This window comes from Castor canadensis, chromosome 5, assembly GCF_047511655.1.
Source record: "Castor canadensis chromosome 5, mCasCan1.hap1v2, whole genome shotgun sequence".
Classification (NCBI taxonomy): Eukaryota; Metazoa; Chordata; class Mammalia; order Rodentia; family Castoridae; genus Castor; species Castor canadensis.
The window spans coordinates 84,356,414-84,372,648 of NC_133390.1; the positions used below are offsets into that span (position 1 = coordinate 84,356,414).

Below are 16,235 nucleotides of genomic sequence, written 5' to 3' on the forward strand. Positions count from 1 at the left end.
CGAGACCAACATGGGCAGCATAGCTAGACCTCATCATTAAAAAAAAAAAAAAAAGATTTCCTTTTTAAACTAAAAGCCATGTTATTCTGATCTTGATTCGGTGGATCAAAATTAGAGTTGATTCTAAACGTGCAGTTGACCACACTCTGAGACAGAGTCTCTGCAGAGACTGGTACAGCTGCAGAAGTGTGGAGCTGAGGTGTAGAGGCACCTGTGGGAGAGCCACACCTGGGGAGTCCACAGTGCAGGCTGTGGGCTTCCCTGTGGATCTGGCCTCCTGAGAAGGACAGGGTAGGGTGGGTTGTAGGGATACTAATATCCCTGTCACACAGGCATTCAGATTTCAAGAAACTAGGGTACTTCTTGGTTGCTTGTATAGAGCACAAAACTTGGGCTGGAGGTGCGGCCTAGCAAGTATGAGGGCCTGAGTTCAAACCATATCACCAAAATAAATAACTAATTAGCAAAAAGCTCTAGTTCTTGTATTTTTAACATTCAAAGGTCAAGGAAGTCTGTGCACCTCCTTATAGCTGGCTCATACACACCGGTTGGTCTCTTAAATCCTGGAATTTTTCAGATATATGTGTATGTATGAAACTTTATCATTTTTTTCTTGTTTTGCTTATAAAAGTAACATGCATCATGTTTAAGAAGCAAATAATATAAAAATTATATATACAGTAAAAAAAATGTAGAAAGTGTTTTTTAGTCTAGTGATAACCAGTGTTTCCATTTATATCTGTGCATGTATAATGTGAAAATACTTAACATATTTATATATAGTATTAATATTTTTGCTTTATGATGGAAATCCCTGTATATATAAAATGCTTCTTTTTTTTTTTTTTTTTTTTTTTGGTGGGACTGGGGTTTGAACTCAAGGCTTAGCACTTGCAAGGTCGGCGCTCTACTGCTTGAGCCACACCTCTAGTCCTTTTGTTTTTAACAGTACTAAGTATTGAACTCAGGACCTCATGCTTGCTATGCACTTGAGCTAAGCCCCCAGCCCTTTTGTTTGTTTGTTTGTTTTTGAGATAGGCTCTTGCTAACTTTATCCAGGCTGGCCTTGAACTCATCCTCCTGCCTCTGCCTCTTGAGTAGCTGGAATTGCAGATGTGCACTGTCAGGCCCAGCACACTTTGGCTCTCTTCTCCAATTACTTTCTCAGAATAAGTTCCTAGAAACAACTGCTGGGTCAAAGAGTATATATTTTATGTGTTGATACAGGTATATAAATTTAGAATGTACCACTTTTTATTTCTACCACTAATGTATGACAGAGTAGGGTTTTTTCCTTCCGTATCCTTGCTGCCAATAAATTATTCTTTGTAGTCTGTTATTTTAAAATACACAGTTGTGTCATTATGAGGAGACTAAACAATTTTGTGTGTATTGGCAATTTTTCTCCTCTTTGATAATTGACTTTCAGTATTTCTTGCCCATTAGTGTATTGAGAAGCAAAATAGCTTTGGTTCTGAAGCCAGACTGCCTGCTTCTGAGTTTCTGCACTGTCACTTGCTGTTTTTATCCCTGGGCGAGTGAATCAACCCCTTTGAGTCTCAATGTCAAAGAGAGAAGATAACACCTCCATCACAGGGTTGTTGTGAGGTTCATTAAATAAAGTCTGCATGTAGTAACTTACGTGCTATATATAAATCTTAGCCACTACTGTCATGCTCTTTTTTTACCTTAATGACTTATGACAGTTCATTTCATATTAAGGCTCTTAACCACTTGTTGTGTTGTAAATATTTTCTACCAGGTTGTCATTTCTTTTTGGTTAACGTATGATACCTTGTGCCATATAACTTCAAATATATGTTGTGAACAAGTAAACTGTTCCATAAAGTAAAATCTAAGTGTCCCTTTGGCCTTCCCTCTTGTACTCAAATTTATCCAACATACACTCCGTTTAAGTATGGCACTCTTACATTTACACATTTAAAAAATGTTTTCTCAGCATACCTGTAGTCACATTATTCAAAGATGCATATAGACTCATGCCATGCACAGTGAATTACAAGTTGTTGTGATGGGTTTTTTGTTGTTGTTTTACTTATTATAGGCATCCTTCTATAGTGAAGGCTAATTTTCTTTAATGGCTACATCATATTCCATAGTATGAATTTACATAATTTTTCTCACCAGCACAGTATCTTTAGACATTTGAGTTGATTCCAGATTTCCATAATTAAAGAAGTATCAAAACAAATATTCTTATAAGTCTGTATACAAATGTAATCATATCTGAAAGAAAAGTCTCCTAAGACTGGAATTACAGCATCAAAGGATGTATGCACTTAAAGTATTCAGAGATTTCCCTCCAACAGAAGTCATGCAGAAATTTTAAGAATTAAGCTGGTTAGATCAGTAATGTTTTCCTTCATGGGTTTCTGACCTTCAGTATCATGCCCTGCTGGTGGTTCTGTTGAATTTTCTCAAATGTTTGATGTATGCTCCAAGACAACGTATGCTCCTATGCCCATTCCCCAGTAGAGTCAAACTCAGAGGAAAAGCAAGCACCACAGTCCCTCAAACTGAGAATATGAAATCATCCTGTGAACAATAACCACCCCTCCCACTGGCTCTTGGTTGACAGGGTAGGGTGTGCCAGGCCAGGCGCCTTCACTGCCTTTCCCCTCTCCCATTGTCATAAGGCTTTTCGCACCTTCAAAAATAGTCACTTCTCCACTCACATAGTGATGGAGGCACTGAATCCAACTGCCACACTGGGGCAGGGTTCTCTGCTGACTCCCATCCCATAGGACCTTGGACCACATATCAGATGGTTGCAACCTGCTTTCTCCAGGTCACTGATAGGTTGGATTTTTCTCATCATAAGGAAGATGTCTTGAAAGCCCCTTCTATTTGAAGCTGCAGACTGTATGCTTGGGAAGGTGGGAAATAGAAAGTAGGCTCTGCTAAGGCATACACTTCATTATAAATACTCATTTACACTCACTAATGCAGCCCCTGTAATGCCTGATGATGCATTCTCATTCCTCTGGCCTCTTTGAATAGCACATAACACCTTTCAGAGCATCCATTACACTTTGGATCAATCCATGTCCAAACCAGGTCAGGAGGCCCTATACGACCTTGCATCCTGCTGACCTCCATTTGCCTTCACCATACTGACCTCCCTCTTATTTTCAGACAGGCAACCCTCTTCTCTGGCTCTAGACCTCTAAGAACCCTGCTTAGCATGTTCTTACCCAGGACCTTGCATGGGCTCTGCCTCCTCAGCAGCTCTCAACTCTAAGCTGTCCCAGACTATTCTAGCCAAAATTCCACTCTGCCCCTCAGCTCCTCGCCTAAGGCCCTCCTTCCTTTTTATCTCTCTCACAGTACTTCTCTGAAGATATCTTTTGCATCTGCAAAAGATAACTGTCTGCATTCTACCTGAACAGTGTCTCCAGCACAGTTGATGCTCACATAGCTTTGAATGAATAAATAAGCAACTGAATGAGCCCTCACAATACTATAAGGTCTAGATATTATTTCAGTCCATTTGTGGATGAGATTCAGACAGGTTTAAATAATCATTCCAACTGGTAGTGCTAATGATTCAGACTGAGGTGTTCTGGCTCCAAAATCTGACTTACATTCACCAAGGCTGATGTTAGAGCCTCAGCTTAAAATGAGCTCCCCATTGCTGAGTTCAGGAGTTTTTCCTTATGACAATCTTATAGTTGTGACTCATGAATTAAAAAACAAAAGTGAGGGGACGTGGGAATTGTCCTTCTTAACTTTTTAAAAATTATTATTGGCATTTATTAATTTTACAGAGTGAGGGATATTTCCATAGATGCATATAATGTACTTTAATCTTACTCATCCCCTCTATTCACTCCTTACAGCTTATTTTTAAAACTCTCTCCTTACCCCAAGTGGTAGGTCTGATTTGCTAGTGTTTATGGTAGGAGTATTAGAACCCAGACTAGGAGCCATTCTGTGGCTTGTCTGTTCTTGGCTTCATGTGAGTTTTGGAAGGAAAAGGCAAAATACAGTTTAAAGTAATCATTTCTGCTATGAGAGCTGAAGGAATGGTGATCCTGGTGAAAGGAGGGCAGAAGTGCTCATTCCCCTGGATAAAGCTTTGAGCAGAACAGCTGCCCTCCATTGCCCAGGGCAGGTTGCTACAGAGAGAAGACAGGGTCTGGAGCTGATGCATTTCCCAAGTAGTTCTCAAATAGGAGGCAAGGATGCTCTGAGACCAGTGATCTTGTAGCACCCTCTTGTGGGCATGCAGCACCACTGCAGCCTCCCAGTCAAAGCAAGGCTTGAATGATGATGCCCCAGGTGAGGCTGCTGACTAGCACTTTGTGATGCTCTCATTTCTGCGTTCTCTGAGCTCAAAAAAGAGGCACAGTTGTTGCATTTTGACCCTACGGAGTTATAAGGTGAAATTGTAATGAGGAACTGAGTCCAGCTTGAGACTCAGGAGACACAGGACAAACACATTATCATAAGATTTATTCAGAGGCTCTCAAATGAAAGCAGGTCCCCTAACTCCAAGCATCATCCATGTCTGACACTCACTGTTGGAACCATCTTCATGGAGGGCTGTCAATGTGGCAATGTGCTATGGTGCCCAGAGCCAGTAACCTCCTTTCCTGTAGTATTAATATCAGGGTTTGCTTGGCTTCATGTAAAACATAGTTAAATAGATTTTTCTGACTATTGTCAATATCCAGCCCATAAGAATATATAAAATCAAACACATGCCTATCTTGCAGGACCATTATGAAGATTAAAAGAGTTTATAGGTATAAGATATCTATCATAGTACATAATAGTACTCAATTTAAAAATCAGCTACTTTTTAATAATTTGCTTTTCCTAATAGTTCTACTTTCTTCTGTCCACATCTGCTCTCCTGTTCCCTGCTTCCCTCTCCTGATGTTCACAATATTATATTTATTTGTCCATTTTTCTTTCTCTCTTTTTCTCAATGGCTCTTTGAATTTCTCCACTTTCAGTCTCCATCCTTCTTAAAATCTCTGATACAGCTAATTCGCCTGTCTTCCCAGGAGCACATTTGCTTGTTCTGAGTAGCTCTTGGATATTATCCCAGTACTGTCTGTTCCTTGTAATCCACGACTCATAATTCCCCAGAAAATAGAAGCCACTGACCCTGTCTCTACTCAGAGGCAGGTCAAAACAGTGAGTGTGTGAGTGAGTGTGTCCAAGCAATCACTCCCATGATGAGTTCTCAGGGAACCTAAATCAAGGCTTAGCCTAGAAGTAATAAACATCCAACCCAGGGGGCCACTGTGATGAGGCGACACCTTACCAAGCATTCAGTGGTCCTGTGGGGGCAAGGGTTGAAGAGTAGAGATCAGTGACACAAAGGGACAGGTGTGTAGACATGACAGTGGGGTTGGCTGGCAATGCAGAGAGCCTGTGGTGCATGGGAGAAATCTTGCCTTTTGGAGGAGGGTGACTGTCTCTGGGCACATCCACTCACCAAATGACTTTCCTTCCTGTTACAGACCCACTCCGGCTACTTTTCCAGCCTATATCCCCATCACCAGTTCGGTCCCTTCCCGCATCATCATGCCGTAAGTGCCCCTTCATTTATGCCCCAGCCACCACCACTCCTGCTCATGGGCTGCCCTGGGAGTGACACATCTCAGAGCATAAGCACAAAATGACCCCACACACAGTGCACTGGAGCCTCCTCACTCCTGCCAGTACCTCCACACCTCACTGGCCAGCGAGCCATTAAGAGGCCAACAATGAGCTATTGCTGGACTATGAAGAGTTTTCAGGGATCTTTGAACAAATGGGGTCACATCATTCCCATAGATGGCCTATGGCAAGAACCCCTGGCAGCCTTGCCAGTAGCCCTTTCTTTCTTCACAGAGTCCCAGGACAGATGGTTTTGCCCATTTCCCTGGGCAGCCACCCTGTAGCCTGGTCAGAGTTTAGTTACCTTGTGAAAATATGGCTTCACACAATGGGCCAGGCAACTATCCTTATTTCCTCCAGCAGAGTGCCTCAGGGCCCTGTCCTCAGGCCAGATGTGTTTAATATCTTGAGTGAAAATACAGGAGAAATACCGATCAGATTCGTGTATTTTGGGAAATCTGTGAACAGACAGCTCTCTGTATCCACTGAACTTCTGATGTTCAAAAGGAGTTTATGCTTTGATTGTCATACAGTTCTGCTTGAGTTCACCTGCATTCCCCAGGCTTTTCACACCTATAGAGCTTTAGGCCACAGAAGGATCCCAAGTGCCATTTTGGCCATTTCCTAGGGTAGTGGGCCTTCCCACCTTAGAACTCATAGTGAATACTTGGTAACTGTTAAGGGCTCCAGGAGTGTCCGGTTGGAATGATTTAATGTCTTATTTTGATGTTCCAGTATCCAGAGCAGGAGATTGTGAATCTTTTCATACCAACCCAGGCTGTGGGTGCCATCATTGGGAAGAAAGGGGCACACATCAAACAGCTGGCTCGATTTGCTGGAGCCTCTATCAAGGTAAAGTCGTTCCCATTAGCTGCTTGTTCCCTTGTCCCTTGTTCCTTCTGCCAGTCCAGACATCTCTTATACCATCCAGAAACAGAATCCCACAGAAACTGAAGAATTTATCTCCTGGACTCTTCCCATCTGTTCTCATCTTTCCTGATCTTACTCCTTTTCTGTTCAGCAAACAACTGAATTAGAAAAAATATCAGTAATAACTCAGCCTGGTCCTCTTTTCTCAAGAAGATAACGCAAAGGATGGCTGAAGATTTTCCCCAAGTTAAGGAAATGGACTTACTTTGATACTTCTATTAGTCTGCACTTCAAAAACCTTTGAACTATGAGAAAATAATTTGAATGAGAAACTCTGTGAACAGTGGTGATAAAATCAGAGATAAACAAAAGCTGCTGACATCACTTGCTATGAGGCCGGGAGTGAGCAGAGAGGCTCAGGAGGGAAGACCCCTTGGTTTATGGAAGTGGTTGTGAGTGCAGTCATGGCTGAGTTGCAGACCCACATCCTGCCTGCCTCAGTCATCAGAAAAGCTGAAAGGACAGGATTATTCGCCCCTGGTCCTGCTCCAAGCCCTGCTATCGGCTCTGACTCACGGGCAGAATGCTGAGCACATCCCAAGCCTCATGAAACACTTACAGAAACAGAGTTTCCGTTGTTACGGAAAATAATTTGCTACCATGAGACAACCCGAAATTCCGAACAAGAAGTCTCATGACTTGGAGAGAAAGAATGCTTACACTTTCTCCCCAAGAAGAGCTGGAATTTCTCCCACAGCAAGTGTGCTAGAGAGAAAAAAAAACAAAAACAAAACATTCTGAGTAGTACAGAAGAGGGATTGCAGTGAGACTGAAAATTTTTATCTTGCTAAATCGCTTCCCTCCTGTGTCTTCACTTATCTCACTTTGGAGTTTTAGATCCACATCCAGATTATATGAGAACCTTGAGGTGTAAGGGACCTGGTGGACATCATATGGGCCCCTGTGCCCAAGGGATGACAGACAGGCACTGGCCACCCTCTGGGTGGGATAGGGAAAGTGAGGACTACTAGACTGCACCCCCAGGGCGTTTCCCAGTGCCTAAGGTTCCGCATGAGTCAAAGCAAAACTATCTCAACTAAAGGGACTTCAGGGACCATCTCATCAAATCCCTGCTTTGCTCAGCTGAGAAAAGTGAGACACACAGAGAATAGGGACACAGTCAAATCACCTAAGTGGCAGGCCTGGCTCTTAGATATGAACTCCACTAAGCTCCTACCACAGCCAGTACAGCACTGGCTGTCCATTTTCTGTTGCCTATGAGGAAGGGGGCTCAGAGAGTTTCACTGATTTGTACAACGCTACCAAGCTAAAGAATGTGAGAGCCAGGATTTACGCAGGTTCAACCTTACTGCTTTTCCAAAAGCATTCCCAGCAGGGCCTTTAGGAAGATAAGGAGAAAGAGTCCAGCTAAATAGTGAGAGCCTATCTCCAAAACAAATAAATAAATAAATAAATCAGTCTGAGTTTTACTAGATTCTGTTTATCCTAACAGGTCTTTGAAAGCATTCACCCCATAGCAAGATGTATGATCTCACTGACTCCAGGGATCTCCCAGTTTCTGCTTTGCCAGTCTCCAGGGGCCATAGCTGGGAGCATAATGGGTGCTGTCAAGGCAGGAAGAGAGTTCTAGGTTCATCCATGGGAGCGGAGAACTGGGAGAGGTGGGCTGGAAGCATACCCTAGGATATGCTTTGGATATAGGCCCTTCCTGCAGAGCCTCTGAACAGCAGAGTTCTGAATGCTACACAAAATGTGGTCAGCAGAATTAGCCAGGGGCATCTGTTTCCTAATCCTCACTCAACCCATTTCCCTATGCCCTTGGCAGCCACCTTGCCCCTCTGGGTTTCATTTACTCTGCCCATAAAATAGAGTCTTCATTTCTGCCCCGGCAGAGGGGGCATGTCTTTGGAATGCTGTTCCAGAACTGTCGGTAGACATGCTCAGTTCCCAGACATCTGCTTTGGGGTGTGATTCCCAGGCAGTAGAGCCATAAGGAGTTTCCTTTGGAACTTGAGCAAAGCAAGTGGGATGACAGGAATACACCACCATGTCAAAGTTGTTTTTTTTTTTTTTTTAAATATTGGGGTTTGGCCTTGCAGTTGCTAGGCAGGCTTCCTACTACTTAAGCCACACCCCCAGCCCACACCAGGCTTTTTAATTGATTGAAAACTTGTCTGGGCTGGCCTCAAACCATGATCCTTCTGATCTTTGCCTTCTGGGATTACAGGCAGTCACCTAGCTTATTTTGACTTTTTGAGACTGGGTCTTGGTATGTTGTCAGGGCTGACCTTGAAATCCTGGGATCAAATGATCCTCTTGCCTCAGCCTTCCAGATAACTAGGACTACAGGTGCTCAGCTTATTTTTGTATTTTTTAAAAGCTACCTTAAAAAAAAACCTTAAAATTTTCGTGTTTTGGAATAAGACAGAATATGAGAAACAAGTATGTAATAAGGACCTCTAACAAAAAAAGTTCTTGCTGGGTCCATTGTTTGTGCTATAGAAGAGCTCAGACTCGGAGGAGGTTCCAAGCTTGCTGGCTTCATCCTCTGTGCTTCACAGGTGAAGGAGGCCCAGGGAGGGAAGAGGTTTACGGAGCCAAAACTGGAACCAAGACACCCTCTGCTCTGGTGCTGTTATACTAATGATTCTTTTGCTAAGAGATGTGGTCCTGGTCATACCTATTCTGACTCAGTAGTTGCTTGTGACTGCCTTTGTGAGCTGAGAATTAGAGCCAGACTGACCCTTCCTGAAACCAGATTCCAGTTTCATGCCTCTGTGGACCAGCCCTTCCTTTCCTGTGGGCCCGGGGAAGGCCAAGCCTGTGCCTCCCTCTTCAGAGCCATTGACTTCTAGGTTATTTTCTAGGACGTGGCTTAATGAAAGGAGAATAGTCACTGCTGGCGCTCTGGAGAAGGACAAGCAGTAACTACTGATCTACTTCTGACTCTCCTGGTGGCCAGAGACCCTCAGTCAATACTAACCATTACAGTCATGTCTCCCTAAGACCCAGGGTGGAAATAGTGTGGTGTCAGACAAAGTACCAGGTGTAAAGGCAAAAAGCCAGTGTGCAGCCGTCCTTTTAGATGAGCAGAAGGGGCTTGGAATCAGCATTTTCTCTTTCCTTGTGAACTGCAGATTGCCCCAGCAGAAGGCCCAGATGTCAGCGAAAGGATGGTCATCATCACCGGACCACCTGAAGCCCAGTTCAAGGTCAGTGCCAAGGGCCATCTCAGCCCTGCAGACTCTGTGAACTGGGTAGCCACCTTAGAGGTGTACACCCACTCTCCATTTCCCTTCTTGCTGCTGCTCATGGATCTCATCTTCACCACGTCTTTCTCATTTCTCCACTGCTCACTCTGCACATTTTCCTCTGCCAGGAAGTCCTCTCTCCCTTCTCTCCATGGAAAGGTATGCCATCTGTTGGTACCCCATCCAGGTGTCACCTCCTCCAGCATGTCTCTGATCCCTCAGCCACAATTTGGAGGATGGCTGTCTAAGACTCATTTGGTCATTTAATAATGACCTGTCCACCAACATGGTAAAAGGGGAAAAACATAGTGTGTGGAAAGTTTTTGCCTTTTTTCTTTCTCTAGAAAAATTATAACTTGAGTTTTTCTAAAAGAAACACATATTAATTTATACAAGTACAACCTTTATAATTAAAAACTCTTAAAATTTAACTGAGAGAATAAAGTCAATGAATGTGGAACCATTCAAAACAACCCTTCAACTTGAGAATGGACAAACAAAATGTGGTATATCCATTCAGCCATAAAAAGGAAATATGTATGCTACAATAGGGATGACCCTGGAAAACATTGTGCTGAGTAAAAGAAGGCAGACACAAGGGCTACATGGGTAGGGTTGCATTTACACAAAGTAGGTAAATCCATAGAAACAGAGGTGGATGAGTGGTTGCTAGAGACTAGAGACAAGAAAGAATCAAAACTAACTGCTGTTTTTATTTGGAGAAATGGAATGGAAATGTTCTGAATAAATAATGGTGATAGTCCCTTAACACACCAATCACTGAAGTACACTTTGAAATGATGGATTTTACTAGCATATGTAAGGCCCTGGAATTGATCCCTATCACTGAAAAAAAAAAAAAAAAGCCTATGCTTATCAAATCCCATCATTACAATCTCACCTCCATCCTTTTACAACAAAGGACTGAACATACTCTGCTGAGAGAGAATTAAAAATGCCCAAATGTTTATGGGTGCTGGGATATAGAAATAATATAGTTCTAGCCCCTCACCTGTACCCCTAATACGGACACACAGCATACTCCCCAGAGGAGGGAATCTCATGAAACACAAGTGTGCCTGAGCACAGGTTGTGAAGTGCTGTGGTTTGGTATAGCAGGTGCAGTGGCTCCCAGGTCTGTGAGAGCTGACAACAGGCATGCAGCTGCCTGTGTGTTTAGCCTATAGATGGGGGGACATAGAGTCCCCTGTTGTCAGGATTCCCAGTTCCTCTATAGCACTGATAAAGTTAGGTATGGCCAGCGTCTGACTCAAGTCACATCTTATTCTCAGGCCCAGGGACGGATCTTTGGGAAACTGAAAGAAGAAAACTTCTTTAACCCCAAAGAAGAAGTGAAGCTGGAAGCCCACATCCGAGTTCCCTCTTCAACAGCCGGCCGGGTGATCGGCAAAGGTGGCAAAACCGTAAGTTGGCCCCGGCTTGTTTCGTCACCTGGATGATGCCTTGCCTGAGTTCCACAGATCCCTACAGGCTCTTTTTCAGCATATGATCAGGTCCTTAAGCTCTTTTGGTATCTGAGCCCTCAGAAACAAGAGGATCCCAAGGACAAAAAGGATATCAGCATCACTCCAGAACTTAGGCCAATTCCACAGTGCCAAGCCCAGCATCAAAAATACCAGGTTCTTGTGCCTAGTGCTGCCCATTCCAGCTCTGCTTCCCATAGTCAGGGAGCCAGCTTCTGTCCTTTGTGCATTCCCATATAGCCAACAGAAAATGGCAAGGAGGGGCAGCACCCCAGAATATCTGCCAACCCACTTGGCAGACAACCACTTATGTGGATCCCACACACGGAGACTGGTGTCCTACATTCTCTCCTGACAGATGCCTTCAAGGCTCCTCACTCTCCCTCTTGTAGTTCTCATTTTCTGACTGTTTCCTAAACCTGGCCATATGCTATAAGGAAGCTAGCACAACAATAGGTTAGAGGAGCAGAGGGAATTGTTTTAAAAAGTTGTCTGTGCTTTCAGTCTGAAGGTGCCAGTAACAAGTGTAATATGAAAAGTGCATGAGCCCAGTGTGTTGTTCAGTGGTAGAGCATGTGCTCAGCATGTACGAAGCCCCAGGTTCAATCTTCAGCACCACCTAAGAGAAAGAAAATTACTGGAGCATTAACTCTGAAGTCTGTAGGCATGAGCGAGTCGTCCGTAGGACACAAGAGAGTTCTTGAACATGACTTTTTAACGTGGTTAAGAGATGGGCCCTGAGAAGTTCCTGGTGCCTCATGGCAAAGTGTCAGTGTTGGGTGGTAGGGCTTGTGGTGAGAGCAGCTCACGTTCTAGGTATAATGAGTCATGTTTATGCAAAAGCAATCCAGCAGGAAGTAGAATCTTGAGCCCTGGATGACCTATTTGATTATTTTAGACCTAGCCACTAAATTCTCTGTATTCCCAGATACTGTCAACTATCCACTAAGACACTAAATCTACCTACAACCTCAGCCAGGGGTCAGAAGAGCAGGTAGGGAGTCTAGGAGAGCCCAGCAGAATGCGGGAAATGGGTTTAGATAGGGAGATGAACGTTGCCTGGTGGCTTCCTGGAGGAGGCGGCCTGGTGTGGAATTGAGTGTCAGGGAGAAGGGATAGCAGCCCAAGGCTACTGGCACCATAAGCAAAGCTTGGTGGCAGGGTAAGAATGGTGAGTAGGACACAGAGCAGGGCCTGATTCGAAAAGATGGATTACTTGGTGAGTCAGTTGGAGGCCACAGCACTTGCAGCCATGAAAACATGTCCTCAGTGGCCTTCTTACCTGCAGCACTGGACTGTGGGGGAGCTGTGAGCATGTGCAGAGTGCACTGATGGAGCTCCAGAATTAGAGCCCCTTGGAATCCGGCCCAGTCTCCCTCTTCCCGTCATCAGTCTTTCAGGGCCCTAGTTCACATGTGCCTAGGTGGTCAGGGCAAGGAAGCCCTGATTGTCCTAGATTGAAGGAAGGGTGTCTCCACTTTTCTCTCCTCCCTCCTGAGCCCAGTTTTGGCCGTGGATGGGGAAGGGACCATCTGGCCCACCACCTTTTCTTTCCCTTCTTCCTTCACAGGTGAACGAACTGCAGAACTTAACCAGTGCAGAAGTCATCGTGCCTCGTGACCAAACGCCAGATGAGAATGAGGAGGTGATCGTCAGAATTATCGGGCATTTCTTTGCTAGTCAGGTACTGTGGTGTGATGACCCCCATGATGACCTCTGTCACTCTGGCCAATCTCTTTTTTTTCTCCAATTCTCTACTTAAGTTATTAGTGGCCCACCTGGGGAGTATATGCCCAGAACAACTCCGCCCCCGCCCCACACACACACACATACAGTGAAACCCCTCTTTGGTTCTCCTGGCTCTTCGTTCCCTGTCTTCTGACCACTGTCTGAGAGAAAGCATAAACTATTGAGACAGGGCCCCTTCATTTCTCCACTGCCCAGGCCCAGCCACAGCCTTTCTGTGAAGAGCCACATACCAGACCCCTGATGGAACAGACTGGATGCCAGTCTCCCGATGAAAAGTCAAATGCTCATCACATGGGACCCTGGTTTCCCCATTTTCTCTCCTCTCCCTCCCATCTCACTAGGACACCTCCACAGATGCTTTCCTTCCATTCAGAGACCAGAACTATGGCAAAATTTGGCCGAGTTCTCTCTTGGGTGCTTTGGCTGATTAAGTTTTCAGATCATAGTCCCAGTCCTTGTCCTAAGCCAGTAGAGACAGAGACAGGCAGTCTGTGTTGTCAGCTGGCTTGTTCAGCTGTCCTTTATGTTATGTAAGGGATTTCCCTGCCCGTAGTGTGCTGGCTGGGTGAAGGCAGGCTGGGGCTCATGCCCCATACTCCAGCTATTTAAAGTAACGTCCAAGCCTGGTTTCTCCCTCCCTCCCCTTCCTTCCCTGTCCACTGCTTGTTCCTCCTTCCCAGCAGCCATACTGATGTTCTTCCTAACCTCTCTAGAAAGGTTAACTCAGGTGTGTGCAGTGGGACCAGGCCCTCCACAGGGCCTTCAGTCTCTGTCTCCTTGCTCCTACCTCCTGGCCTGTCTGTCCACTAGGACCTGGAAGCTGCTGGGCCCTACTCCCTTACCTTGCACCCAGCAGACTTGGCATGGAGGGGTGGGAGTTGATACTTGTCTGAGCACCCCACCTTCTGTCCCCTAAGTCCCAGACCCTCTACCTCCTGTATGTCCTCAGAACTGGGTTCCTTTCTTCCCGTCCCCTCCTCTCCCTTCTCTCCCTTGCTGCAGACTGCACAGCGCAAGATCAGGGAAATTGTACAACAGGTGAAGCAGCAGGAGCAGAAATACCCTCAGGGAGTTGCCTCACAGCGCAGCAAGTGAGGCTCCCACAGGCACCAGCAAACAACGGATGAATGTAGCCCTCCCAACACCTGACAGAGGAGACCAAACACAGCCAGCAGATCGGGAGCAAACCAAAGACCATCCTGAGGAATGAGAAGTCTGTGGAGGCGGCCAGGGCCTGCAGAGGCCCTGGGAATCCTGGGCTGAGGGGAAGGCCGGGTTCCCCAGAACCACCAGCTCACCTGCCACCTCCCCGGTCTTCTGCAGGCTTCTCAGTCATCCACCACTCATCCACTCAGATCTCTCTTTAACCCCCACGACGCTATCCCTTTTAGTTGAACTAACATAGGTGAACATGCTCAAAGCAAAGCAAAATTCATACCTTTCTTTGTTGTGGAAAACCGTCTCTGTACATGTGTGTACATACTAGAAGGGGAAAGATGTTAAGATATGTGGCCTGTGGGTTACACAGGGTGCCTGCAGCATTAATATATTTTAGAAATAATATATCAAATAACTCAACTAACTCCCGTTTGTACTCAATTATTAATTTTGTTTTCTTTTTGGAAGAGAAAGCAGGCTTTTCTAGATTTAAAGAAAAAGTTTTTGCTTGGGAGGTCTCATGATGTAGAAAGGAACTTTGAGGCCACCCACACAAAATTCACCCAGAGGGAAATCTCATGGAAGGACACTCGCTGCAGTTTTGGATCACCTGTGTCTTTCAACAGAAGGGATACCGTCTCACAAAGAGGGGACTCTGCCCCTCTTCATCCCGGTCTAGTTCACTCACCCATTTCTCTTGACTTCACAGGTTTTAAACTGGTTTTTTGCATACTGCCATATAATTCTGTCTCTCTCTGTTTATCTCTCCCCTTCTTCCCTTTTTCCTACCCCTTCTCCACCCCCATTCTTTTGAATCCCCACATCCCACTATCTCAGTCCTCTGTATCTAGCACCCTCCCCCCAGGCAAAGCAGTGCTCTGAGTATCACATCACACAGAAGGAACAAATGCGAAACACACAAACCAGCCTCAACTTACACTTGGTTACTCAAAAGAACAAGAGTCAATGGTACTTGTCCTAGCATTTTGGAAGAGGAAAACAGGATCCCACCAAACCAACCAGCCAACCAATCAAAGAAAAATTCCATAAAGAAAGAATGTATTTTGTCTTTTTGCATTTTGGTGTATAAGCCATCTGCGTTCAGTGAAATGATTTCTTTCTTTAAAAAAACAATGTGGAAGAAAATAGCAATTTACATAAGGTTGTTGGCCTAGGGCGTTAAATTTACAGATTTATTTTAACGAGAAAAACACACACAAAAAAAAAGCTACCTCAGGTGTTTTTTTACCTCAGCACCTTGCTCTTGTGTTTCCCTTAGAGATTTTGTAAAACTGATAGTTGGAGCATTTTTTTATTTTTTTAATAAAAATGAGTTGGAAAAAAAATAAGATATCAACTGCCAGCCTGGAGAAGGCGACAGTCCAAGTGTGCAACAACTGTTCTGAATTGTCTTCCGCTAGCCAAGAACCTATATGGCCTTCTTTTGGACAAACCTTGAAAATGTTTATTTAAAAAAAAGACAAAGAAAAACAGAGAGAGAAAATATTGGAGCTGTCCTGAATTTCAATAGGGTACGCGCCATTAGGGCTTTTTGTGCTAAAGGATGAACATGTACTGGTTTATGTGAACAAGACGTTACACCATCAGACTGCAATGCCAGTTTCCTCTACTGCAAACAGTGTTCTGTGACAAAAAAAAAAAAAAGAAAAAAAGAAAAAAAAAAGGAAAAAAATATATCCAGCTAACAAGATCCTGGTGTCTTGGTGTCTTATTTACTAAGCATTGCCAACTCCCAGTGGCAGCTGAGTTCCAACTCTGAGGGACATGGAAACAGGATAGTCCATACAATCAGGACTGGGAAGCTACTGAGGTTACCTTTGTCCACAGGTCTTTGTGTTGGTTCTGGGATTTGAACTCAGGGGCTTGCACTTGCTAGGCAAGTGCTTTACCACTTGAGCCACGCCCCCAGTCATGGTCTTTGGGAAAAGCCAAACTAGATCAGTGGTTCTCATAGTGGTTCTCAGGCTACTTGCTTTAGTTTCACCTGGGAACTTGTTAGAAACATAGGTCTACTGTGAACCACAAATTGTGGGGGCGAAGCCCAGCA

General features: G+C 44.6%; 1 protein-coding gene across 2 annotated transcripts in view; it reads left to right on the forward strand.

Moving 5' to 3' along the window:
* Igf2bp2 (insulin like growth factor 2 mRNA binding protein 2) overlaps positions 1 to 15,876 on the forward strand; it is a 140,922-nt gene extending 125,046 nt beyond the window's left edge. For both annotated transcript variants that reach the window (XM_020157587.2, XM_074073601.1), the window contains 6 exons: positions 5,496 to 5,564; positions 6,370 to 6,486; positions 9,663 to 9,737; positions 11,069 to 11,200; positions 12,831 to 12,944; positions 14,012 to 15,876. In XM_020157587.2, the coding sequence (XP_020013176.1) occupies positions 5,496 to 5,564; positions 6,370 to 6,486; positions 9,663 to 9,737; positions 11,069 to 11,200; positions 12,831 to 12,944; positions 14,012 to 14,104 (600 nt within the window). In that variant the 3' untranslated portion in view covers positions 14,105 to 15,876. The remainder of the gene's footprint in view (positions 1 to 5,495; positions 5,565 to 6,369; positions 6,487 to 9,662; positions 9,738 to 11,068; positions 11,201 to 12,830; positions 12,945 to 14,011) is intronic.
* The last annotated feature ends 359 nt before the right edge of the window (positions 15,877 to 16,235 follow it).